The 25,196-nt window shown below is 47.3% G+C and overlaps 1 protein-coding gene across 3 annotated transcripts; it reads right to left on the bottom strand.

The window, feature by feature from the left end:
- Window positions 1–717: 717 nt before the first annotated feature.
- NAA60 (N-alpha-acetyltransferase 60, NatF catalytic subunit) lies at window positions 718–24,339 on the bottom strand. 3 transcript variants are annotated; one of them, XM_030002144.2, is made up of 7 exons: window positions 24,197–24,339; window positions 11,104–11,219; window positions 9,444–9,573; window positions 7,955–8,051; window positions 5,421–5,655; window positions 4,392–4,577; window positions 718–3,870 (listed from the first exon to the last, which is right to left on the bottom strand). In XM_030002144.2, exons 2-6 carry the CDS (start codon window positions 11,211–11,213, stop codon window positions 4,421–4,423), a joined length of 729 nt encoding a protein of 242 aa, XP_029858004.1. In that variant the 5' UTR covers window positions 11,214–11,219; window positions 24,197–24,339; the 3' UTR covers window positions 718–3,870; window positions 4,392–4,420. The 3 variants fall into 3 exon arrangements, with proteins under 3 accessions (XP_029858004.1, XP_029858006.1, XP_029858005.1); XM_030002146.2 differs by lacking the exon at window positions 24,197–24,339 and adding an exon at window positions 21,646–21,662; XM_030002145.2 differs by lacking the exon at window positions 24,197–24,339 and adding an exon at window positions 19,693–19,965.
- Window positions 24,340–25,196: the final 857 nt, after the last annotated feature.

Raw genomic sequence — 25,196 nt, 5'->3', positions numbered from 1 at the left:
GTGACCCAGAGCTTTGGGGGCGCAGGGGCTGGGGTCACGCAGCACCTATCGGTTCCCTCTGCCTCAGGGCTCTGTCCCCTGCCCTGTTCCTTGCTGGACTGTGCCAGGGCGAGAAGCTGGAGGGGAAGGGCAGAGCCCAGAGCTGCTGATGGCAGCCCCTCTCAGCTGGGGGAACCTGGGGCAGAGGGGGCTGGCAGGGTGCTGCACTGCTGCAAGCTGTTGTTGGGCTTCAGGCAGGGGCCTGAGGAGAAGCTGTCTGCACTGCTGCAGGTGCCAGAGCTCCTCCCAGGTGCTGGCTGTGCATGGGGTGTTTGTCCTGGCTGTAACACAGCTGCAGCTGGAGCAGCCAGCGAGGAGCCCAGCTGCACTGAGCCTGCACAGCCACTGCTGTGCATGGCCCTGGTCTCTGCTTGGGGAGGCATTTCAGCTGAGCCTTAGTAAAATCCTCCACCCATCCAGCAGCCCCCTTTCAACAGGGCAGGCTCTGTGCCAGAGGAGCTGCTCCCCCTGCTCCAGCCTCCGGCCCTGCCCTGTCCCCCCCTCTGCCTATCCCAAACTGATCCCTGGCCTGGGGATCCATCCCTGGCCAGCAGGAGCCACCCCCACTCCTGGTGAAGAGGGCCTGTGGTCACCCTGCACCATGGCAGAGCACAAGGTCAGGTGAAGGTGCTCAAGCAGCCGATTAGAGGCAGGCTCCTGCACAGAGCGACAAACGACTCAGGAGAAGAGGTCTGGTTTAATTGAAGACGTTTAGAGAGAGACTGATGGTGGCAGCACAATGCTCTTCAATAAATAATGGGCTGTGAGGTGGGGAGGTGGCTGATGCCTCAGAGGACAGGGTGGCAGAAGGACACACAGACCAGTCACAGCTCCCCTTGGGATGTGCTCAAGTGCTGCAGCAGTGGAGTTGGGTTGCATAACGGGCAGGATACAAAGTGAAGAAACATCAGTCCCAAGCAATCAGGGAAAAGAGAGAGATTCATTCTGGTCCAGAGAAAGCAAGTGCTGAGGAAAACCAGGGGCTTGAGTTGCTAAAGAAACTCATATAAACCAATAGACATGTTTAAGTAAAAAGTGGATAAGCAAAAAAAACCCCCCAAACCAAAAAACAAAACCCAAAAAACCCCAAGACCAAAAAGTGGTAACACAAGTGAGGCTGGAAGGGTGCTTCAGGTCTCCCCTGGGATAGTGCTGTGGCTAGGAGGGGTCACAGTAGCCCCTGCTGCTACCTCCCCTGCCAGTGGGGGCCAGCCAAAGCCTCCCCGCCAGGGCCTCGGCAGGTGAGCTGCTTGGCAGCAAGGCCAGGCAGGGGAGCACAGCCAGGGCACCTGCTGAGCCAGCAAGGCCAGGCTGGAGGCAGCCAAGCCACCTCGGTGAGGTGGTGGCAGCCAGAGCCCGGCCGAAGGACCCAGCCAGCTCCACGGCACAGAAGGGGATGCACAGGATGCCCCTGTCCGCTCAGCTGAGCCCTTGGCTGCGCAGACCTGCCCCGCTCTTCTGCAAGCGGCTCCAGCACATCACTCCCAGGCAGGAGCACACAGCCCCGCAGAGGGGAATGTCGGTGGCAGCAGGCTGCCAACACACCACGCTCTCTCAGTCCCCCGGCAGCAGAGCCCCTCTCCCACCCTGTGGCCCAGCTAAAACCCCAAGAGGAACCTCAGCCAAAGCTGCATCTGCCCCAGCTCAGCCTGCATCTCCCTGCCCCATCGCATATCCTCTGCCACAAAACGGTCCCTTGAGCCTTCCTCAGCCTGCTTGCTGCGTGCAGGGCAGCAGCCGCAACTTTGCACCCAGCTGACTGCAGCGTGCTGCTTGTGCTTCTAAACTGAAGGGGAACCAGGGACGTGTAGGTTGGAAGGATCCTCTGAAGTGCTCTGTTCCAACAGCCTCAGAGCAAGGCCCACACTGAGGTCAGCCCTGGCTTCTTGGGGCTTGAATGTCTCTGAGGATGGACTCTCCAACAGGTCCAAGCTTTTCTGTCCTCACAGAGACACCTTCTTACTTTGTGTCAAACAGTCATTGAGCTAGACCTCTGTCAGCCCCAGAAGAGGGTACCGGCACCTCCCAGCAGAACAGCCTTCTGCTGCTCCAAAACATGGTATGTGCCAGCCCCTCAGGCTAGATCAAGCTGCTTCCTGCAGTCCAGGCTGCAGGGCTGGCCAGGGCCGCAGGGGAAGCTGCGCTCACCAGGGCTTTCTGTGCCACAGCCGCCTCCGAGCTGAGCAGCAGCACACAGTGCCAGCCCCGTGGCAGCAGCAGCGGAAGGGGAAGCTAGTCCCAGCCACCCTTCTCAGGAACCAGCATAGTACCACACACAGCAAGCTCACCTCCTGCACCCTTTTATTAATTAACTCCCACCTCAGGGGCTTACAGACACTGACATGACTGTACAGTCATCCGGGCTGCAAGATCTTAACATGCTTTCTTTCTCTTCTAAGTCTAAGCCTGACCTGTATTGTGTCTCATCCCCAGGCCCTGCCCACACCCACTGCCAGAACTGGCACTGCCTGCACAGACAGGCGACGCACCAGCTGCAGCTTAGACCTCCTTTGCTCAAGCCCCAGTTTCAAAATGAGAGAGGAATGAGGAACATGGTGCTCAGCGGAGGAAAAGCCTCAGCCAGGGAAGGGGGATTCACCAGGGGAACGTGGCAGGGCTCCAGGGATACCTGCGCCTCTGACACGTGCCCGGGCTGGGTGGGCTGCAGAGACTCCGACCTTAAAAGCAAAGCTCTCGCCCAACCTTGCTCTGAGGCGCAGGAACAGTGCCTGGCCTGGCTGCAGCACACAAGCTAGATGTTAACACCAGTGAGCTGAGACTCAGCCCCAGGCTGGCCCAGCCATGGAGAGGTCCTGCAGCCAGGACACGGGCCGGCACAGCCCCAGGGGATGCCCAGACTATAGCCTGAAGCACACCAGTGAGCAGCTGGGGAGGCTTTTCTTCAGCAAGGAAAAGGCAGTGTGATCTGTGCACAGAGCTCATCCCTAAAGACGCTGCAGGGGTCCAACTCTGGTGTCAAAGGAGGGTGCATGCAGTGGAGGAGAAGGGCTCTGGACCAGACTCCGCAGGGCTCTGGCTGCAGCAGCAGCTCCACATCCCCAGCTCCCCTCCCCTGCTACGTTCCAACTTGGACAAAGGCAGAAAGATCTATACAGTATAATATATATATTTCACTATGAAATAGCAATTTCATTCCCTGCCTTCTACTTGATGCATCCTGAATTAGATGCTGCTTTTTAAGTCACTCCAGAGGGCTGTTGGGGCTGGGTAGTTTCTCATGCGAGGCAGTTACCCTCCCTGGAAGTTACCCACAGGAAGCACCAGCAGCTGATTTGGCAGGACCCAGACATGGTCTTCGCTCTCCACTTCCCCTCACCCAGTTCTCCCCTTCCCCAGCAACAAGGGCACAACTGTATATTCTGCCAGCAGTGGCCTGCCAGGGCGCTTACGGCTCATTTACATGGTTGGTCAGTGCAGATTCATTAACCTCATTCATGCTGCTTTCAGTAGCCATGGTGTGGAAGCAGCAGCTGAACCCCTCTAAATCACATATACAAATAGGAGCAAACCAGAGGCAAGGGAAGTGGCAGGGAGAGTGCAACATGCACACAGACTGGTGACGCAAAGGGCCCTCAGCTACGGCACAGCCAGATGCCTCGCATGACAGCCAGGCCTGCCCAGACAGCGCTCACGGGCTCCAGGCCACGGGGGTAAGTCAGGACTGCAGCCTGTCAAGTGTAAAGTCTACCAAATCTCGGTCAACCTGTGGAACAAGGAGTCCCGTCCAGGGGCTGGGTCACTGACCAAGAACCGTCATCACTGGAATCATCACAGAGCCGGATGGTTCAGGAGATGAAAGGAAGAACAATCCTATGGAAAGAAAAGAGGGCAGCTGTCTTAGGGAAACCAGGCGCTATGGGTCTCTTCAAGCATACCGGGGGGCCACTGTCCTGAAGACCCTGTTATCAGAGGTGTGCAATGCAATGTGCAGCAAATGGGCTACCAGTTACTGTGCTGGGACACTGAGCTGGGGAAAGAGTGAGGACTCAGTCACTCTGGGTCTCGCAAGCTGGTCTAACACAGCTGGGAAAAGGAGAGAGACACCGGGGACAGATTCAATCTGCTGTCAGGCTCTGGGCTCAAGTAAACAAGATCAGAGTTCAAATCCCTTTCAAATGAAACCAGTAGGAGTTTGGCCACCAGCTGGAGACGAGAGCACAGTGATGCCCCCGACACCTTACAGAGCAGCTCGCCCAGCAGCAGAGCTGCAGCTTCAGCAGCCCTTGCTTGAGGACACTCTCACAGTTGCCCCAGGACAGCAGCCATGGGGCACTGCCACCGCATCGCTGCCGGCCTCGGGCAGAGGAGGGAACTTTCCCCCAGGTACCTACCTCTGCTTTTTGTACATCTTCTGATCCAGTCACATCGTCCGGCTATATTCAATGCCACTCTTGGCAGAAATGCCAGACCAGGGCAGAAGGCTGCAGAGAAGGCTCTGGGCTTGTCGATATATCCTCTGGGGAATTGAACACGGGCTCAGGCTGGCTAGCGTTGATCCAATGTGCTGAAGGTAGTCAGTGGCCATCAGTTAAGGACAACAATCTATCCTATAACTTAAGAAATAACAAAATACTCTGTGGACTAGCACTCCCTAAAGAGACCCCACGACACAGTGAAAGCTGCTCTGCTCAGCTAGACAGATCTGCTCCTTGTATTAATTGCCTGCTCCTTTCTATCAAAAGCAGGTGTGCTTTGCACTGAAAAAGGCGGCAATTTGGGAACAGTGGCTCCAACTTGTGTGGGAAATACCTCCTCCAAGCAGCTGCTACTTCCCTTTGCACTCCACAGCAAGTTCCCGTGGGGATGGCAATCCATCCACCTGCCTGGAGAGGTTTGGACTGACTACCTACACCCAGGAAAGGTCAAGTTTCTTCTCCATGATCCCGTGACCTGAAACAAACTCCCAAAGTCAGTTTGAGAGCAGCCTGCTGAGATCCAGGCCAGGCCAGAGTCACAGGGGATCCTAGGTCACAGGAATAAAGACCAAGGGCTTCTCTGCCATGCTCCTGGCCAAATCCTGCACCCCACAAGCCAAAGCACACCTAGCACTTTGGCTTAACACCAGCATTCGCCATCACCGGCATCAAATTTGCTCCAACTTAGAATTCAATGTACCATCCTACACTGCCTCCCTGAACTGTTCCCAGAGGAGTCAGGGGAGCTTGGGCACAAATGGATCATTGTCAAATCCCTCTAACATTGCCTTCCTGCTGGCTTCAGATTAAACTCTCATCTGAGCAGGCATCAGTCCCCAGACCTAGCCAGCTCATGCTTTGCTAGATTGCTATTGTTAACCCAAAACATGGTTTGGCGAGTGCTTAGCGTGCTCCACTGCTAATCAGACTGAAGGTAAAGGATATAAGATTGTCCAGGGTGGATGTCCGCCATTGATGTACAGGACGTAGGTAAAGCCATCTTTGAGGACACCTCTGATGGAATAATAATAGGGAAGATAGTGGTGCTGTTTAAAGTCCCTGTTTTCATAGAAGTTTATTGCTGTGTTGTTAGTCGTGAGGACGTGCAGGTAGATGGCTTTGCAGTGATCTTGGGCAGTCGTTGATATATGGTCTTTTAAACTTTCAAGCAAGAGCGAACCTGTTGAAGGAAAGAGCAGCACAATCACACAGGGCAGCTGCCTTCTCAGGGCTAGCACAAGGGTTCATAGGTCCCAGTTGAGATCTGCACCCAGTGTCTATGCAGCGATTGCTGCACACACTTGAAGACCCCAGATCCCACCCAGTTCTCACAGACCTTCTTGAGGAATTTAACAGGACCACACTACATGTTTTTAATATGAATCTCATCTCACCTATGACTATGGCTTCACAAAACAGATTTTATAAAGACGCAAACTTCTGATTCAATAACCACAAAGATGAGCCAGACATGGGAATCTGCCAATAATGCCCATCCCCAGCCAAGCAGCTCTCAGCTTTGGGGAAGGTCAGTGAGTCATTTTCAGTGGTATCTGTTCTATCACATTTATTTATTTTAAAGCCATTTAAAACAGCAGAGTGTCAAAACAGGACTTCACAAGCAGGTTATTGCATTGTGTCTGCTGAACTTGAATTAAAATCTAAGAACTGGTGGGATTTTAAGATCCCTTCTAAGGAAGAGAGCTGAGGCATAGTCTCATTCAACCTGAATTTGTTGCAGCCACTAGTCAGCAGGAGAAACCAGAGGAGAGCACAGAGGATACTCTAGCCCCAAGAGACGAGACCTGGAGGTTCATCCAAACCACCTCAACATGGCATGAAGGACCCAGCAGAACCTGCAGGGGAACTTCTTCCATCAGATGTGGTAACAACAGGCTAAAGAAATAGCTTAGCTAATACAAACATAGAGATGAAAATTACGGTGCCGTTTCACAATCTGCAGGGCACGTAAGACTTTCAGCAGGACCCACAGGATTTCAGAGCATAAGTCAACAGCCCTGACTTCATGGTCACTTGATACTTAGTGAGAATTTATATCAGCCAAGCACAGAAAGGCACTGAGAGACATCAACAGGAGAGCAGTTTAATTTTGTTATGAGATATTCCACTCTTCTATCTCACAGAAATCCAACTGCCCTCTGGTTTAAGAATAGCAGAGAACTAGAAACCAAAGCCTTTTAATGCCTGCCAGAGAAAAATCAGAGCTTTAGTGCTTAGAAGTATGCCTGGGGTGAAAAGCCTCCTGCATTAAAGACTTCAGCTTCAAACAAGTAGAAAAACTCTCAAGAGAAAGGTCTCAGTAAAAGCAGCAGCAGGCAGCAGCTGCTTTAGGTTGTTTTGCTACAGGTACAGGTCCAAAGTTTTTGAGACAGCACAGCAACATGCTGTATAGATGTAATGGATACAGGAAATACTGATTCTGAAAGGAGAAAATTCCAGCAAGATGGAGTTAGGAAAAAAAAATATTAGGATTTGGAAACTGAAAGGAGACTCAGAACCACCACAATTTTACAGAACAGAAGACCTCTTTACCACCTTCTCTGAACATCCTGTGCTAGTATTTTCTTCTTTGTACAGAAAATTTCTCCCCACTAGCATTTCAATGCAAGTTTTAAACACAGTGCTCTCACTGAGGTCTCTTCTGGTCATTTTTATGTATCCTATCAGTTTGTACCATTCTGAATATGACTGGGGGAGAAGGGAGGACTTGAAGAAAATGAGTTACACCTGTATCCACTGAAGAGACTCCAGATGTGCAACACTGGGTCATGCTGCCAAACCTGGCCTATTTCCTTTTGCAGATCAAAGATACTTAAAACTGGATCAGAAGGGCACTTTGAGGACAAAACACATCCTGCTCTAAATGGAGATAAGCCCTTCTGACTGCAGGATTTTCAAATGGCTGCAAAAATGCTGTGTGTTGCAGCAGGCATTCAGAGCTGACTTTTACATGCATTTGACAGATTTAACCAGGTCCAAGTTACACTTTTTCCAGTTCCCTTTGCCTTTTTCTAAATGTTTGTTTGATCTGTTGAAGTTGAACAGTTAAAAGCAGCTATGTTTTCTGCCTCAGGGACCAGGCTTCTGATAGCCATGAAAAATTGTTTCAAACCCTGCTCCAGAGTGAAGTCCTAGCACTTGCAGTCCTGCTGCTGAGACTGACTGAAAGTTTTTGGTGTGCTCAGCTGTCCCCTGGGAACAAGACAGACAAAGCCCCATGCTCTTCAGAAACATTTGCACATTGTGTCGTGCCTACACCAGTAAAAACATCTCAGTGCACCTGTATTAACACCAAGAAGGGGATGTGAGTGCATCACCTTCCCAATTGCTGGTTACATGTCAGCAACAAGCTTGTCTCAAAAGCGTATTCCAGTGAAATGGTGAAGCTCCTTCAGTCATGCCCACTAGCCACACGTGGCAAATAACAGAAACAGAGTTGTCACTTAGCACCATCTTACCTATTCCATGTTTTCTGAACTCCTTCACCACTCCAAGACTTAGGATGTAAGCAACTTGAGTGTCCACAGGAAAATTGGAAGCTAGGATGTCTCCATCCTAAGTAGAGATATGACAAGTTATTTAATAGGATACCTGGGGAGGCACAGGAGAAAGCAAGAATGCCATACTGAAACACCTGAAAACAAGGCTACAGCAGGAAACTTCTCTTCACTGAACAGTCTTAGCTGAAGCTTCTGGAAAGGATGTGCAGAGTTAAAAAATTCAAGCATGGTCCCTTAGGGGTTATTCCTACTTTCATATCATCTTCCCAGACGCAGAATACAAATCATCATCTTTCCTGACTATATAAATTATTTGTGGGCTTAAGGACAGAATATATTTGCATTCTTTACCAGGAAGGATTTAAAGTGCCAATTCTGGAGTTACCCATCAGTATCTAGATCAATCCAGCAACAGTCTTTATTGTCTGCATGCTCCATCTGAGCTTCATGTCAGCTGGAGATCTCTGTACTGCAGTAGAGGACAAGGAGCATGTTCTACAGGCTCAGTCGCCTGCAGTAGTGCCTGAATAAGCCCCTGGCTTTCAGCTTGGCTGGAACAAGAGCCTTTTGTTAGAGTTGCTGAAGATGCAGTTTCTGACTTTGACTAGCTTTGACGTGAAGCTCAGAGAGCCATGCCACTCAATGCTCTCAGTCCCTACAAATGTCAAGATCATTGTTCAATCATAACACTGATGGCCTTTCAGGAGTTATGCACTCTCTGCATTGCCCCTGCTTTTTTTTTAATCCACTTGCCTATGCTGTTTTTCCTGCACTAACCCAGTAGTCTTTTCTCATACTGTCTTCAGTGACCATCTCTTCTTCACCTCTCTGCTGTACTGTGTTGTCTCTCCTGGCCTCCAAGCTCTGTTATCCCTGAAGCCTGAGCTTTCTGTAGATTGGTTACCTCTGCTTTGTGTTCGAGACAGTGACCATGTAAACAGGGGAGCTTCTGCAGGAAGTCACAGGAGTGACTCGCCCAGCACAGCTAAGGAAGTTCAAGCCTTACGTAAGGAAGGAAGAGGTTCGTTTTCCCACAGCTGCGCATACCTCAGTCACCAGCAATGACCAGGCATACTGAAAACAGCCAGGCAGCAGTTAAATGGCCTGCCACACAGTCACTTTTGGATTATGCCTGCATGATCTGATCTCTCCGCACAGCACATCAGGCAGCAAGCTTCCCATCGGGCCACGGCTGCCTAGCCCCAGCAGGAAGAGCCTTTGTGGTACCAGGCTGCGCAGCAGCCCACATGTTCAGACACATCCCACCACCCGTGCTCTGTTAGCTGGAAATTGGCATGTTCTTGGAATTCTTAAATTCTTAACTCAGGATCGCTCTTATAAGTGTCTGGATGGAAGGGGAAAAAAAAATACCCTGAACAGGTTCCATAGCAGTTAACCATGGCAAGAGGTGGACTATCTCATACTGAAGCACAGTTTAGTTGCATACCTCTTTATGCACCTTTGTTCTGCTCTTGATCTCTGCCACTATCATTCCCACGATGGAGCCTCTATATGTGGCTGCGAGGGAAAAGAACTTCTTGTTGGAAGTGATATCTCGGTACCATGAGTCAGGGTACCTGGGAAGGAAGAAAAAAAACAGGAATGTCTGGGGACACAGGGCCCACAGAAGCAGGCAGTGCCACAGCCAACACTGTGCACAGATGCTGCTCAACTGGAAATGGGAAGCAACATCTTTAAATGCCGGTCACTGGAACTGCAGGCCAATGTATTTTACACAAGACTAAGGGAGGGAAGCTTTACTACTGAAAGGGCTGTCTTCTGCAAAGACATACAGCCAGGTAGCTCAGCCATATGTCAATCTAAAGCTCTTTCTATGCTACTAATTTAGCTTATTCCATGAAATCTGGGTTAGGAAGTTATTCGCCCTTCCTGTCTTAACTGTTGTGTGGTACCAATGAACATCAAACAGCTGCTGTGCCCCATTTGGTAGCATGGTTTCTTTCAATTGCATCTAAGCAGCAATGCAGGCTGCTCATGTAATGGCCTCCTGCCTTACTAAGGCAACCACATTTTCATTTTACATTTGTTGCCCAGAGCTTTCACTTCCATCTTTAGCAAGTTATTTTTAAATGCAAGATCCATCTGCCCTCATCTAAGAGCGTAAGGATCTCATTAATTTGATACACATGTGAAAGAAATACTGCATATTGGTACAAAAAAAAAAAAAAAAAAAATCACATCACCAACCTTAAGCTCTCCTCCCCCTTCTGCAGCAACTAAAGGGAAACTAGCTTACACAGATTTATTTCAAAGTGAGAGTTCAGCATGCCTTGTGTTTAAAAGAAATCTACAAATTCAAAATATTATGAATGATTTTGCTGGTTTGTTACATTTTATGCAATCTTAATTATAATCCACTAAAATCCTCTATAAACCTTCTCAACAAAGCTAAAGAAAAACAAAAAAATCCTTGAATTCTACAGCTGTAGTTTCCCTGGATGCTTTAAGCCAGAAAGCTATCACTGTCCCCCAGAAAAGCTCCTTATTGCAATGCTTGTGCAGACACAAGCATTTACCAAATGGAGGCCTGGGAAACTGACCTAGGACAGACTGAGATCAGCTTTAAGCCAGATCTTTGACAGAGCTTTGGGAGCAACAGTGATCCCGAGTACACAGGCAAGTACTGTTCAGTCTCCTCCTGGGACACTCAGAAAGACAGTCCCTTAGGAACAGTTGCCCCGTGTCGGTTTGGTTCAGCTCTGAGGGTGCTTCTTGGCACACACTCCAGAACACAACTTTCTTTCACAAGCACAGGGATGCTGTCCTTTTTCCTGGAGGTATGCTCCTTTCCCCATCTCATACACAGTCTTTCCCAAGAAGCTGATCCACCCACTTAACTACAAAGCCCATTTCTCTGCCAAAATCTGCACACAGGAACTTTCTGTTTAGGACCCTGCAGGCAGGCAGCAATAGGCCACTAACAGGAACACCACCACAGTACATAAAAGATTCAGAACCTGCTGCTATCTTAGCAACAGTCCAGATGGCTGCAGAGCCTTTGGTGTCAGCTCTGAACTGGACCAGTGCAGGTTCACACCATTTGTTTCCAGATCCCCATCATCTCACACCCCAAATTGGTAACATACTCTATTGGGAACCAGTCACCACAGAGCTGTTTCACTGTGTCTATGTCATCGTGGCAGAGAAGACGCAAGTTTACGTCCGTAAGTGCAGTCGGGGGCACCTCCTCTGTCATTCACACCTGCAAGAAAAGAAAGCACATTAGGAATGATGAAGCATGGATTTTGACCCTCAGCTTCAGTCAGGCATCTGCACAAAGGCAGCAGGAGGTTCTCAGTTCAATAAAGTTGCTCTTCCTGACAGAACGAGTTTTCAAAAGAGATGAAGCAAAATATGGCAACGTTAACCCAAGAAGCAATTCAAAGCCCTGTTGCCCACAGGATAAGCACAGCTCACTTCTCAGCCTGACTGACCCGGCCAGCCCTACATCTGTACGCACCCCGCTCCCTGCGAGCAGTCCAGTGATGCGTGTGAAGGAGCATCTGGCACCAGCCACTTCCAAAAAGAGCTCAGGATGCTGCATTAAATAAGCCAACAATGCACCAAGAGTACCTTATGATGCATGGAGCTCTTCAAATCTCTATGCAGGATCAACATTTTGTTAAAACTGAACAAACAGCTTAAAAAATGAAGCATTGCTAGAAGAACATTTATAAAGACCTCTTACACAATCCCATCATCTCCAGTTAGTACGTACGCAGAGGATTCAAATTCTTTAAAATGCTAATTTTATTTAACTTATGCTGATGAAATGAGATCTAATTTCATTTCCCCTCATTCCCACATGCTACGACTCCACGAGGGTTGGCTTTCCAGCCCAGCAGAGAGCGTTCAAATACAGAAATCCCAAGATACCCTTTTCTTTCACCGTAGCACTACCACATTCCTGCTAACCACATACAGGACACTCCAATGTCTTCGGCCTTTTTTAACAAGGTACCAGAGGGAAAGAAGCAAGCAATAACTAAAGTGGTTGTAAAGCATTTGTAATGCAGACGCATGAATGAAGAACAGATCTTGAGAACAGGCTTTAGGCAGGACAAAGCCCTCTGTGAGACACTGCGCACAGAGCAAACAAGGCAGGCAGAGACAGGGCAGCTGCGGGACTCTGTTCCCTTTCATAGGCCACCTGCAGTTCTCCCTCCACAGCTTTGTCTCTCTCACTGCAGCCCTCCTAGTCCCAGGTCAAAGAACCAGACCAGGATGCAAAGGAAAAACAAACCCACCACCCTTAATTTTAAAAGTAATTTGTTTTTGTTTTTACTTTCTTTTCCCAGTTTTAAGAGTCTCAAATCTTGGTTTCAAAATGCCGAGTTATAAAGAAAAAGCTGCACACAGCAGCACTTATGTATGCCCTCCTGTTGAAAGGGATGCTCAGCTCTCCCGTGCTTTTGCTTTGAAGCTCAGACACTCAAGAAGGAACAGATTTATACACACTCCCCACTGGACTAGATATGCCATTTGAGCAGTTTCAACACAAAAATCACATCACCTCCATAACACACTCTGTAACTGGCAAAGACACACAAAAGGAGTAGGCACAGCAATGATCCCAGTTTGACATGTTTGACAGCACAGAACTGTGTGCGATTTCTCTCCTAAGAATTTGGAAACACCTCCTTCCACTGTACCCCTAAGAAAAAAAAACCAGGCTAAGCCATAAAATCCACATTCCACCCACAAATTTCTCTTTTAAGGTACATAAACTAGCTTTCTTCTGCAAGTCCCCTGGATGAACTGGTAGAGAGCAACTCCCAGTTAGCACAACATGATCATAGTCAGAGAGCAGAGAGTCCCCAGATGCTGGGGTCCTTGGAACTCAACATCAATGCTGAAAGAGAGGTAATTAGCACTGCTAAGGAGAACAACGTTCGCCTTGATTTCAGCACTCTCCCTGCAACACACGTTGTATGACTCCTTTGCACTAGCTAGAGCAATGTGAGCTCCCACTCCTCCATTCTCCCAGACAGTAGCATAAAGCCCCTATGCTGCATCAGCCTGGATCTCCCAGGGAGGAAGGACGAACTCTACCACTGGTTTGTCTGCAACCTGGAACACATCAAACAGCCGATATATCAAGAGAAGAAAGGATACAACTAAGGTGCGCTATTATGTAGAGAAATCTTTGCCAGCCCTTCTCCTGTGCAGGCAGAAAGAATACCAAATGCTTTGATAGAGCAGAGGTCCAATGACGTTTTCCTACAGCTCTTGAAAAAGATGAAATGGAATGGGCTTCTTTAAGCAAGGGATCCTTCCCAGACACAGCTTTCCTCCCAGTGACCGGTCCTACATATTTTCCCAAGAAAGGCATCCGAGGGGATCCATATATTGATATGTATTGCTTGTTCTTCTCCAAAGAAGTCCTTAAAAAGAATCACAGCTATTTCACAGCGTGTTCTAGGATTGTGGCTGCATATTTACTAAGCAGCCTTACAGCTTTCACAACCAGTCCAGATGCTAGTTTCAAAACAACTTAAGCACATAGAAGACCCACAAAACCAATACTCCTTGCTGCTTTTAAAGCTAATTTTACACTTCTAGAACTGGCTCAAGCCCTCTGAAGCTAGACTTCGAATCTGTACCCTGTTGCAGCAGTGAGCATGCTCTCTACCACCAGCCCCTGGTGACCTTTTAACATGCCTCAGCTTTAACCCGCAGGGCCCTGAAGGAAGGGCATGTTCACTTGCTTTGGCTGATCTGAACCACACCGCTGCTGGTTGAGGTAGCTGATGCACAGCGGTGTGGACCCCAGTACCACCATCCCACCCACGCACTCCTCCCACCCTTGCTGGACCCTTTGCTGAGCCATTTCAGAGCAGTGACCCACCACAAGATCACAAAATGAGGCCAAAATTGTTCGTAGGCCAGAACTGCTTGGCAAAAGCTCGGGTAGCGTAAGATAGGCTGGGGGGGGGGGGGGGGGGGGTGGGAGGAGAGGAGAGGGGAGCAAGCAGGCACATACAGCCAGAGCTGCTTTGGCCATGGCGAAGCTCCAAGCCCCAATACATTGCTTCATTAGTGGGCATTAAGCTGCACTCAGGTTTGCAACAGCAGTGCTCTCTCTCACACATTTTTCTTGAGAAGTTTCGATGCTCCTGTAAGGCAACACCCTTTCTCAGTCAATACTATCAGAATTAATAAATCAGAGATAAATGAAACCACCATGATAGAGCCCTATTTTTGCTAATGAGTAGAAAAGGCAGGGGCCTAGGAGCAGACTTAGCCAGCAGCTGCTGCAGGAGAGGCAGAGCCAGCACAGGACGCATTCTTGCGAGGATTAGTTAATGTTTATTTAACACTATATTCTCAAAGAGCTAGGCAAGCATTATGCATTATCCTGTAGCTGAAGCCAGCCTTAAAAAAAAGTAATCCATGACTGTTTTGTTGAACAGGATAATTCCCCTCCCCTCAAATTCAGACAGCCGTTCCCAGCACCAGTTGTGTTTGCAGGGACTCACTCCATCTGCTTTGCATTATGTGACTCAATCCAGATGCTCTTGCACATTTAAAGAACATTTAGGACACCCACCTGGCACTGTGTCCTGCCACAAGGTTTTAGGAGAGAAGACCTGTGTGCCTTCCTCCCTGGCCAGGTGTTGCTGCCGCCAGAGGAACTGCAGTAAGTGGCTGCTATGACCAAGAGAGAAGAAACCCCAGGCAAGTCAATTCTCTTCATACCCAGGTGACAGCCTCTGGCTCTTCACAGATACTTGGGCAAACACCCAAAACCCAAGTCCTACCCTCCACACAGCCTGTGGCATGCCTTAATCAGCAGAGCCAGAGTCCTGAACAAAAGCCTCAGCTAGCACAGTGATGACAGTATCACTTTTAGAGTCAACTTGGTTTTAGAGAACAAAAGATATGTTTGGAAGCATAAAGAAATAACAAAAAAACCCCAGTATCAGTGTAAAATACAACCCTAGGACTCAATGGAAATTAAAAGGGCCTTTAGGGGTTTAGAGGTAGCATAGCTCCACTCACCACTGCAACACTGACACCACCAAGTTCTCACCTTTGAGACAAAGCAGTGGCTGCTGTGAAGCAAAACATAGGCTCCAGCCACATGCAGTTAACTGAAGGAGGTCCACAGCAATTTTTGAAAACCCAAAGTGAAGTTATCTTTTTTCTTTTAATATCTTTTTCTCAGGTGTCAGGCTTTTGTTCATATGATGGCCTCAGGCTGGGAAGTGGCATGGTTAACACCATCCACTGCCTCTCCACCCAGCGGGGCACAGTGACCTCACTCTTTTGTCAAAATGGGAAACATTTGCTTATGATGATTATAAAAGGAGCCAGCATTTTATGCTTATGAAGGGATCATGCAGTTAAACATCTGAAAAAGTTCTGAGGACAGCCCTTTCCAAAATAGCAAAGGTAGCAGTGAGTCTAACTAGAAACTGAGCATTAAATTCCCTTTCCTACCTAAAAACTGCAGATATTAACACACAACAAATTAATTTTAAAAAACTACAGGAAAGTATAAAGGTTTTGAGCATTTCTACTAGTCTTCTGCCTTGCACTGTTGAAACAAATCTAGCAAAATGTTTTGGCCCTAGGTGTATTGGGTAGCTGCAGAGGAACCCGTCAAATTCTCATTACAAATATTTAGCAGTAACGAAGGTGGATGAAAAGAAATAGTAAGTACATTACTAAATAAGCCAACTTAACATATAATTTTAAATTAAAGCACATTCTAAGGCCTAAACTTACTATTTAAAAATAATGTCATAAATCTTTGGCATCAATAAGCTCTAGCTTTACTGAGCTAAAGAACAATATTTCACAATTCTGTCCGAAAGGCAGAGGAGCCTTTAGCTTCCAGCATCAGGCCAAGCAATGGTTGGGACTCCATGAATTATCAATGTTCACTCAGTGCAATGAGCCAAGTATGGGTACTGACATATTTCTACCACCAGTACTTCCAGGTCCTACTGTGCAAGAGCAGGTCCTGTTTTGAGTTTAGGTTAGCTACCAGGTGCAGGGACAGTTTCTTTACTTGAACTAGATGCTTCACAGCTAAGAAACCTCAACTCAGGCTTTTCTCAAGAGCAGGAAGTTTTCTTTCCCTCTTAGAGCTCTTGTATTAAAAAAAAAAAAAAAGAAAGAAAAAAAAGATAAAATCTACATAATACCGTATTTCTAGAGAAACTGAGGTAGCCACACAGAATCAGCACTCTTAATCCAACAGGGTGTTCAAATGCAAGATAAATCATGATGCTTACTAGAATTTGGCAGGCAGCTGCTTCAATGCATTTGAAAATCCCTCGAGCACTTCCATACCTACAAAAGCCTGGCCAAGTGGTTCAACAAGTTACGATTTCCCTTGTTTAGCACTATTAGACATGTTTTAACCATGTTTCTGCCTTGTGCATTCTGCAAAAATGAGTTGGATTTCCACAGTGAACCATCACAAGATGCTGGTTTTGTGAATTTTTATTTGGACTTCAACTTCCATCCAGATAAGCTCATAAAAATCTCAAATAAAAATTTTATCATCTAGCAACAAATATCACTGAATTTCCTGGCAGAATAAAAGAAAGGTAATCTAAGACTAAAGCTAAACCAATACTAACTAGAATCATATACATATATAACTTCCAATAAGGGGTGTATTGGCTTCAAATTTAGTGTTCACACAAAAACCAACGTGAAGGAATCTTACTCGCTTGCAGAAACAAAGCTAGACTGAAGTTCATCAAAATCTTTTACTTTCCAATTTAAAAGCTAATTGAAATCAATTCATCCTGAACAGAAAGAAGCAAACCTGCAGGAAAGAATAAAGAAAAGCAAGCACTGGCAGGCTTGGTTTTTAAAAGCAATTTTTACAAAGTGATCCTACGATTCAGGAAGCACTGTCCTGAAAGACACATGGCCAACCACCCCAGTATCGAAGGCACCTCCGTCATTAAACGGTGCAGACCCTTATTTACTTGGGCTGAAGATTTTAATCTTCTGGAATTCAAAGCATTTTCTTCAAGCACACTCCTGCTAGATTATTAAGGATTATCTGCTGTAGTTCCACAGAAGGAAAAGATTAAGTTCCTCCAGACAACTACCAAGTACATACCATGCATGGGGCAGGTCTGAGGAACTGCAGCGATGCTAAACAAGCCTGCTCTGCAAAGGCAGCATGCGAGTTGGCCCTTCCTCTGGTTGTCAGGTCACGTCCCTCTGCCTATGGCTGCATGTTTCTACCCAGCATTTCAGCAATGGACATATACACAGTAGCTGTATTTTACTTTACATGAGCAGACCATCTGCTCAGCACAAACACAGACTGGCAGATACTCCCAGGAAGATCTGCATGTGCACACAGTGGGCCAGAGCTGGATTTCCTTATGCCTGGTACCCTCACCAGAGGAGCTGCTCCAATGTCACCACCAAATCCTTGTTTGCAACTTCTGTGTGGATAGTTTTCAAATCCCAGCAAGACAAGATTTCCATGAAAAAAAATTTTAATGACACCTGGCATCCTCTCTCACTTGTAAATAAATAGGATCAAACAAAGTCCAGATGGAATTTTAAGAGCTACTCAAAATGCAGGACAGGCACATGTTAGCTGTGACCGAGCATCACCATACTCAAAACAGACACGAACTCTGCTATTGTCTGGGGAGTATCACTTCAAGAGCACCAGCGGGAGCTTTCACAGCTATAAGTCTCTCTACCTTGTGCCATCTGGCACTGGGGATTTGATTTACATTAAACCATTCAATCTGAACTAGCCAAAGGTCTAATTCCAACAAAGCAGTAAAGATTTCCCTTCTGCATTTCATTTCAAGCTTACTGTGTTTTTAGGTTACTGGTCTCGCAGGGAATGTTCCACACAGACACCCCTGTTACCAAGCTCCTTTCATTTAACACAACAAAATTGTGACTGGATTTGAAAACATCATTAATTCATTACTAAGAATCTCAAAGAGGTGCTTCTGTGACTTAGGGCAACATTATCAAAGCAATAGGAGCCAAATTTTTAAAGACATTTAAATACTTGGCTTGCTTGATACCTCCTAGGTACTACTTCAAGTCTGGTCATAGAATAAAAAAAAATTAGGCTGGAAGGACCCTTTGGGGTTTAACCCAACTTAGATCAGGTTGCTCAGGCCCACAGTCCCACATAACATCAGTGAGGAACAAATCTCTTCACCCTGCCTGGGCTCAGACTAGTTCCTTTGCACCCAAAGGCCCAATTGGAAAGCTGGGGTGTTAAACGTGCTGCCTACACCAATACAACGTCCTCTGCTACACATGCCATACAAGCATACCTCTATATGCTATTTGTTACACTCTATTTATCCCATTTAATGTTTCTGCTCCTTCTAGGAATCCCACGCAGGTTCATTTGGGACAAGCAACATACAAACCCCATAAGATACAGTTCTCCCCATTTCTGGTATGTTATGCAAACCGACGAGCATTCTCAAGACTTTGAGCTCCTCATTATTTCAACTGCTTCAGTAGCAGCTTCCTTTCCTGTGCAGAAAACTGCCCTCCTCAACTGCCTCCCCCTGCACAACCTCCTAGTCTGCCACATCTTGAACATATGCTGTTAGCCCAGCCCTGCTATGTGGATCCCGTTTGCCTCCAAAGCATAACCCTAGCACTAACGAGCTTCTCTCAGGGACATGACTCTGGAGAAAGGAGTTTGTCAGTGCCTGGACTTTCTTCTCAGTAAATCTGCCCAGGGCAGTGTGCCCGACCAGCACACCCCCCACAGTGGAGGAGGGCAAAAAAACAGTGAGCTTGGGGAAAAATGTTTTGTAGAGAAAGCTGGATTTATCTCAACACCATGGAGACTGGAGGGTAACCTTGGGTTTAGATAAGACAGCTGCACCAGTGAATCATCAGGTGCCCTGAGACAATTAACAAAGAACAATGTCTTCCTGAGCTAGCCAGACCAGGATGGGGGATTCATATACATGGCTGAGCCCAAAGTATAAAAACCAGACAATTAATAAATAAAACTTTGAAGAAAACAAAGGGCCCAAGCTGGCTTCAATCTGCATATTCCTTCCCAGTGACTGCAGGCAACGAGCACCGTGACAGTGAGTATATAGACCAGTAACAGACATCATGTTTGCATTTGGATTCAACCGTACGCTGCAATTGCTGTATTATGCTTGTGCTGCGATTTCAGTATGTTGCTGTATCACATGGGATTTTGATTTAGCAGGGCAACACCAAATATACCAAACAAGTAAATTTGATATTAAACCCTCCTCATGTGGAATATCTACAAGAGCCTGGTCAGAGCACACCGGCCTCGGACAGCCAGGAAGGCAGCACTGTCACACACAACCTGGGAAAACCCAACCTGGCATTCAGCCCTCCTCCCAAAGGCTCACCCCACGCTGCTCAGCCAATTTTTCCTCAGCTCTGAAATTCTGAAAACATCATTCTAAGAAATACACTTGTGCCTTGTCCCCAGCTCTGCACTTCATTTTGCGTTATGCCCAGACTGAGGTGTGCACACCACAGGGCTAAAAGCCTGAAAGCCAAAACCACAGAATCACAGTAATTAACACTTTGGCCTCCTGCCATGAAGGATCAGGATTTGAATCAGACCCCAAAAGGATATTAAGAAATGAGAAGGCAAAACATAGTTCTACCTGTGCAGCAAGCAGCAGTTATTTATTTGAAATGAAAACACTTACTGTTAGTGAAATCCTTTTATACTTGTATCCCTGATCCTCTGCACATTTGAAGTTTGCCTTGTCAGCCTCCCAGCAGCAGAAATCTTAATGAGTAGCTCTCTGGGCCTCCTTCTTTTACTCTACAGCTCTAGATACATTACTGAAGCCTTAGATTTCACAGGAGCTGGTACCCAAATAAAGTGTCTCTAAAGCATACTGCAAAAGGCATGGCTTCCTGCTGCCCCAGATACAGCAATTCCTCCAGGGAATGGCGAACAAGAATCTCTAAGAGGGTTTTGCTGTTAAATCTTTTCTTGTTAAGACGTGGAAAAGAAAATCTGCTTTGTGACAGTAGCACTGCAGGGAGTTAAAACCAAAGGGTCACAATAGAGGCACATTTACAAGAAGCTCACTAGAGGAGAGATCTAATACCCTGCAAATGCCAAACGGCAAGTTTCCAACAGGCAGCTGCTCCTCCAGAAAACAAAAAAAAAAAAAACAACCCCAAACAACTCATCATACATGCGGGCCTGCTGCCATTCCCAAATTAGAATAAACGGCTACACAGAAAATGTATGTAGTGACTAAAAAAACAGCCAAAAATTCAGCCTAGTATAGTACAAACACTGGGAGAGGGGAATTCGAGCCTGCCTCCATTTCCTAGACACTGTCCTCATTGCTGAGCAGCAACACACGGCTGCCGATAAAACCCAGTCCCTCCGCCTACATCATAGGAGACACTAACAAGTAACTTTTTAGAGGCTATTGCAAACAAGGTGCTTTAAAAAAAAAAAAAAAAAAAAAGGCTTGAAAAGAACATTCCTTCCGTAGTTGGCAGACAAGCACCCCAAACTCACAGCTCTCCAAGATTCCAAATTTAAAATTTGAGCCAACATGGCTCCTTTTCCTTTTCTTTCTCAATGGTGTTTTCCAGCATGAGACACACAGGTTCAACTCAAAAACCCCACTGCTACTGTTTTAAGCTAGTAACGTTTAAAATGGATTCTGGCATAGATGTTTGCTCTTACATCCACAGTAATAAGTTGAAAAGGAGAAATTAAAAACTTAATTAAAAGCTAACACTGGAAAACTGTACAGCTCCTGTTCTTACCTTTCTGCGAGGAGGAAAGTGTGGGTGGGGGGTGAGACATGAAGCTCTAAGTCTTTTTGCGACACCCTGCACTGAAGTCATCAGACATGCTATGGCTGGTTAAAAAAAACAAAACAGGAAGACAGGAGTGATACCACTCTAATAACGATTTTAGATAGCAGTTAACTTTCAAGTTTGTAGAAGAGGTGCTCGGCTAAGACAGAACTTTCTCTGCTGCTACACTGAACAGGTTAGCTCAATTTCTTCTTGAAAAGCATCTTAACATCAGAGGAACAAAGCATTAACAGCAGCCGATGGCACCAAGTCACTGAAGGGAATTCCTGTCCATTACCAAAGGCTGCCTCCAGCTCAGTAGCCTGTGGTGAGCAGGAAGGCAGAGCCATGAGGACTTCTGAATCAACTCTGCAAACCATTCACAAGGAAGTCCCCAGGTTGCTACCTGTAATTCCTCAGGTATTTACAACAGCTCTGTCACCAAGGGGCAGCCTTTGCAACCACAGTTTCACCTGCTCCTGCTCACCCCATAAATTACACTGGGAGTGGCTGGGCAGAGAGCTAGAAAATAGCCAGGAAGAGGGAGGATGGCTTCTTGGGTGGCAGGACCAGTTCACATCACCCGACGGCCTAAGATACCACCACTGACTCACTGACCAACCTATCAGACTGTACTGGCCCAACACCTGTATTCATAACACCTCCCCCAAAAAAACCGTCCACAAAGAAAAACACACCCCCACATGCAAAAAGATCATCCTTACTGGGAAAGAAATAACAACAGACATGAAAAAAGTACCACACTTCATCAGCAAAAATAAATACACATACTATGTTAAAGGCTCTTTGAGCTCCCAACTACAACAGACCATTTTTCTGAATTCCACTGGCAGCTCCCACAACATTTCATGACTTCTGAGGCCAGCCCAGATATCAAAAGACACAATGATACCACTCTGGTTTAGGAAAAGAAACGTAAATTAAGAACACCACAGGTTTTAAGCCACTTAGAAATTACTCAGACATGTTAAGTCAACTTGCTTTAAATACACCAACCAACCAGCTGAGAGAAACAACAGCAGCAGCTACTTCAAAGAACAAAACGACATATTAGAACAATGCTTACACACTACTGGATGTTTCTTTATTTGCTACTAGGCATATAAAGACTAACTAAAGCACCAGTTTACAAGACATAACAGAAGTACTTTTTTAACCTGCAAGAGAAAACCACCTACTTTAAAAGCCTGGTACCAGGCAGTACACAGTATCACTGCTTCTGATGGGGGTGAGGCTGCTCTAATGTTATCTTGTAAATGAAGAGTTTCCACTCTAATTATAACACGTTGGGAGAGAGCCACCAGCTTTTCTTAAAAGAACCTCACTTCTGAGAAATCTGCTAGAATTTATTCATACATGCAATTGATTTAGTTGAAAAAATACCATGCACTAGCACCAAAAAGCTACCAGAAGGGTCGCCCGCAAAGGCTTTTGAGGAAACTAAACTGGATGAAGGAGAATCTATGGCAGATTAAAAGAAAGGAAGCAAATCTAGGATGAATCCATAGTGAAAAAAGATTCCAGCTATAATACATTCAGCAGATTCATAAAAACTAGATGGAAGAAGAGATTAATAGATATGCAACAAAACTGGCTGGTGATCCTTTGGGATTGGGCACAGATTTCCAGGACAGTAAAATCTAAAGCTGTTCACAGTTGTAGAAAGCTCTCACAATGCCAAAAGACTAATAAAATGGCAGATAAAGTCTGTAAGTTGGTAGATAAAAAAGGAATGCAGGTTGGAGAAAGGCAAACATTTCCAATTTGTGTTAACCACTGCAAGGGGAAAAAAACAAAACCAAAACATGCTCTCACAGTGAGTTCCCTGAGAACATTAGTTTGCTGCTCAGCAGCGGTCAAAAATAGGACAGTGGGAGTTATCAGAACAAACAGAGAGAGAAAAACAACCATTTAGAAAGCCTTTGGTCTGAGCTAGCTACACATATTTAATGCCTCTATATATCTGTCAACAAAAGGCCAGACACTCAGCCATGTTCATGCAGTTCTCAAGATTGGAGAGGATAGCTGCAATGAGCGGCCAAGGTTAAGAGGAGCTCACCACGGGTCACCTACCACAGGCTAGCTGATTTCGGGAGGTGCTGTACTATAACAAAGACAGGATAAACTACAACAGATACAGAGCAGGCTAACAGAGTTCAAACTCAACACAGAAAACATAATTAAATATTTAAACAGCTTACCACAGGAGATTATAATAATTTTATGCCTATAATCAAAAGCAAACATCTAAGACACACGCTTTGGTACATGGCTGGACATAGCAATCCTGGTGGTGATGATACCAGCCCTAGTCACTCTGACAGGACGCAGAAAGAAGCAGCGCTTTCAGCATGCAGCTTCGGCAGTCTCAGAAATGGAGATCCTATTTTCGCCATATAGATAGCGTAGGTATAACCTCCCGCTGCGCAGCCCAAGGAATTGGGCACAGCAGCTCAAACGCTCCTGGCAAAGCCAACTGCCACCGCGCCCGGAAGGAAGCACTGTGCCACAGTCTTTGGGACAGGGTTTGAGGCTCAGTTTGATCAACTGCAATTAAAAGCCTCCAGATACACCCTGTAAAAACATTCAGCTGTCATCCCGCTTGGATATGAAGTTGAACAACTGCTTTCTCTCTGCTAAAGCTCTACAGGCAGGTTCAAACAGACATAACACTTCTGTAGGGCAAAGCACAGAAAAGCTAAGCTGTCGTGGTGCCTGTTAGCTTTGAGCCAGCCAGGACGGTTTGTGAGCTGTGACCCAGGCTCTCAGGAGACACAGAGCAGCCGGGAGAGCCAGAGCAGCTCCTGTGCAAGGGAGGGAGCTGGATCTAGGGAAGCATGACATATTCCCGGCCCTTCCAAAGGAAATTCTGCTACAGAGAAAATGGAGACACACTAGTTAATGCTACAGACCCCCTGCACTGCTGGCTGAGCCCCCCAAAGACGCCAAGAGAAGGAAGAGCTGTAAGCATAGCTGCGGGACCTCCCGCCTCTCTACCAGAACCAAGGAACAGGTTTTTTTTCTGTTGGCACCATCGTACCCAAGCACAGAGAGGTGCCGGAGTTGGGGATTATTTTTGTACTAAGCCAAACGACACAGCTCCACCAACATAACTGCGTTGTTTCCACCAAGAGTGCAAGCACGCACGGGGCTCTCCGGATCACGGACCAGCACGGCGCTTCCCGGGACGGGCAGCAGCACAACCCAGAGAGGCCTAGGAACGGGGCGGGGGTTGCCATGGCGACCTGCGCCCGGGACGGGCCCGAGCCCGGGCCCGTCCCGGGCGCAGGTCGCCATGGCAAACCCCCCCCCCCGCCGCCCTGTTCCGCGACGGAGATCCCACCGCGCTTCTCCACTCACCTCTGAGGAGCGGCGGGCGCGCCGCGGGCGGGCGGGGTGGCTCAGCGCATACCGGGTCAACGGAGGCGGTCGAAGAACCGACGGCCGCGGTAGACACCACCGGCGGGCACTTCCTTTCCCCGGGCACCGCGCAGCAAGGGGCCTCCTCATAGGCTGTCTCTCGGCACGTGACCGGCGGGCGCCGCGCAGGCGCAGGGGGGAAGCCCCGCTCTCTGAGGCCACGTGGGCAGCTGCGAGCGGAGACGAGCAGCAGAGAGCAGCGCGCTATCGAAGCTGCTAATTAAAGGGGTTATTTAAAATTAGCGATGCATCCGTGAGCACAAACGCTTGAGAAACAGGACGCGGGTTGGTCACACGCCTCTCCTGCAGTTTCCCCCGGTACTACACTGCGAGGGGCATAGGGGTGACCCATTACGCTGCTGGGCTTGATGCCAATAGCGACTCTGATCCTGAAATTGGAAGTTTTTAAAGGGTTTTTCCTTGTCGTTGAAGCTCTACAAAGTGAGATGAGATAGGATATTTCAGTTGGAAGGGACCTACAACGATCATCTGGTCCAGCTGCCTGACCACTTCAGGGCTGACCAAAAGTTAAAGCATATTATTGCAATATTATTGTTGCTTAGCTTCCTTTGCCAGAGAAGGGCAAACACAAGTTTCCTTCTCAGCTGTTTCATTCAAATCAGATTTTCACAGCTTCCATCTAATCTCTCCCATTTTTGCAGCCAGTGTGCAAACAGGTAACGACAGCCACCACATCTCCTCCGATGAGGACAACAGCAGCGGAGGTCTTTGGAATAGTCACGGATGTGTAGAAAGAACCCTTCCTTCTTGCTTTTTCACCCAGCAGAGGGGGCTCAGAGGATCACAGCATGACGACAGAGAAGAGCTCAACTAATCGGGCTGGATGGGGCATTTTGGTGTGGCACTAACAGCAGCGAGTTCTGCTGCCCTTCTCCGGATGCTTCTACACCCGCCTGCGCCTCGCTCAGAGCTGGCCAGC

Source organism: Aquila chrysaetos, chromosome 25 (genome assembly GCF_900496995.4).
Source record: "Aquila chrysaetos chrysaetos chromosome 25, bAquChr1.4, whole genome shotgun sequence".
Classification (NCBI taxonomy): domain Eukaryota; kingdom Metazoa; phylum Chordata; class Aves; order Accipitriformes; family Accipitridae; genus Aquila; species Aquila chrysaetos.
Note: the sequence above shows the minus strand (reverse complement) of the source record. Positions and strands in the feature narration are given on the sequence as shown.

What these genes read in the sequence shown, in the direction of transcription:
- NAA60 (XM_030002144.2), bottom strand. Translation starts at nt 11,213, where the DNA reads ATGACAGAGGAGGTGCCCCCGACTGCACTTACGGACGTAAACTTGCGT. An exon ending in GGTGACTGGTTCCCAATAGA is followed by an intron (nt 9,574 to 11,103) that starts GTATGTTACCAA and finishes CTTCCTTCCCAG; the next exon opens with GTACCCTGACTCATGGTACC. An exon ending in GTTCAGAAAACATGGAATAG is followed by an intron (nt 5,656 to 7,954) that starts GTAAGATGGTGC and finishes TTCCTTCAACAG; the next exon opens with GTTCGCTCTTGCTTGAAAGT.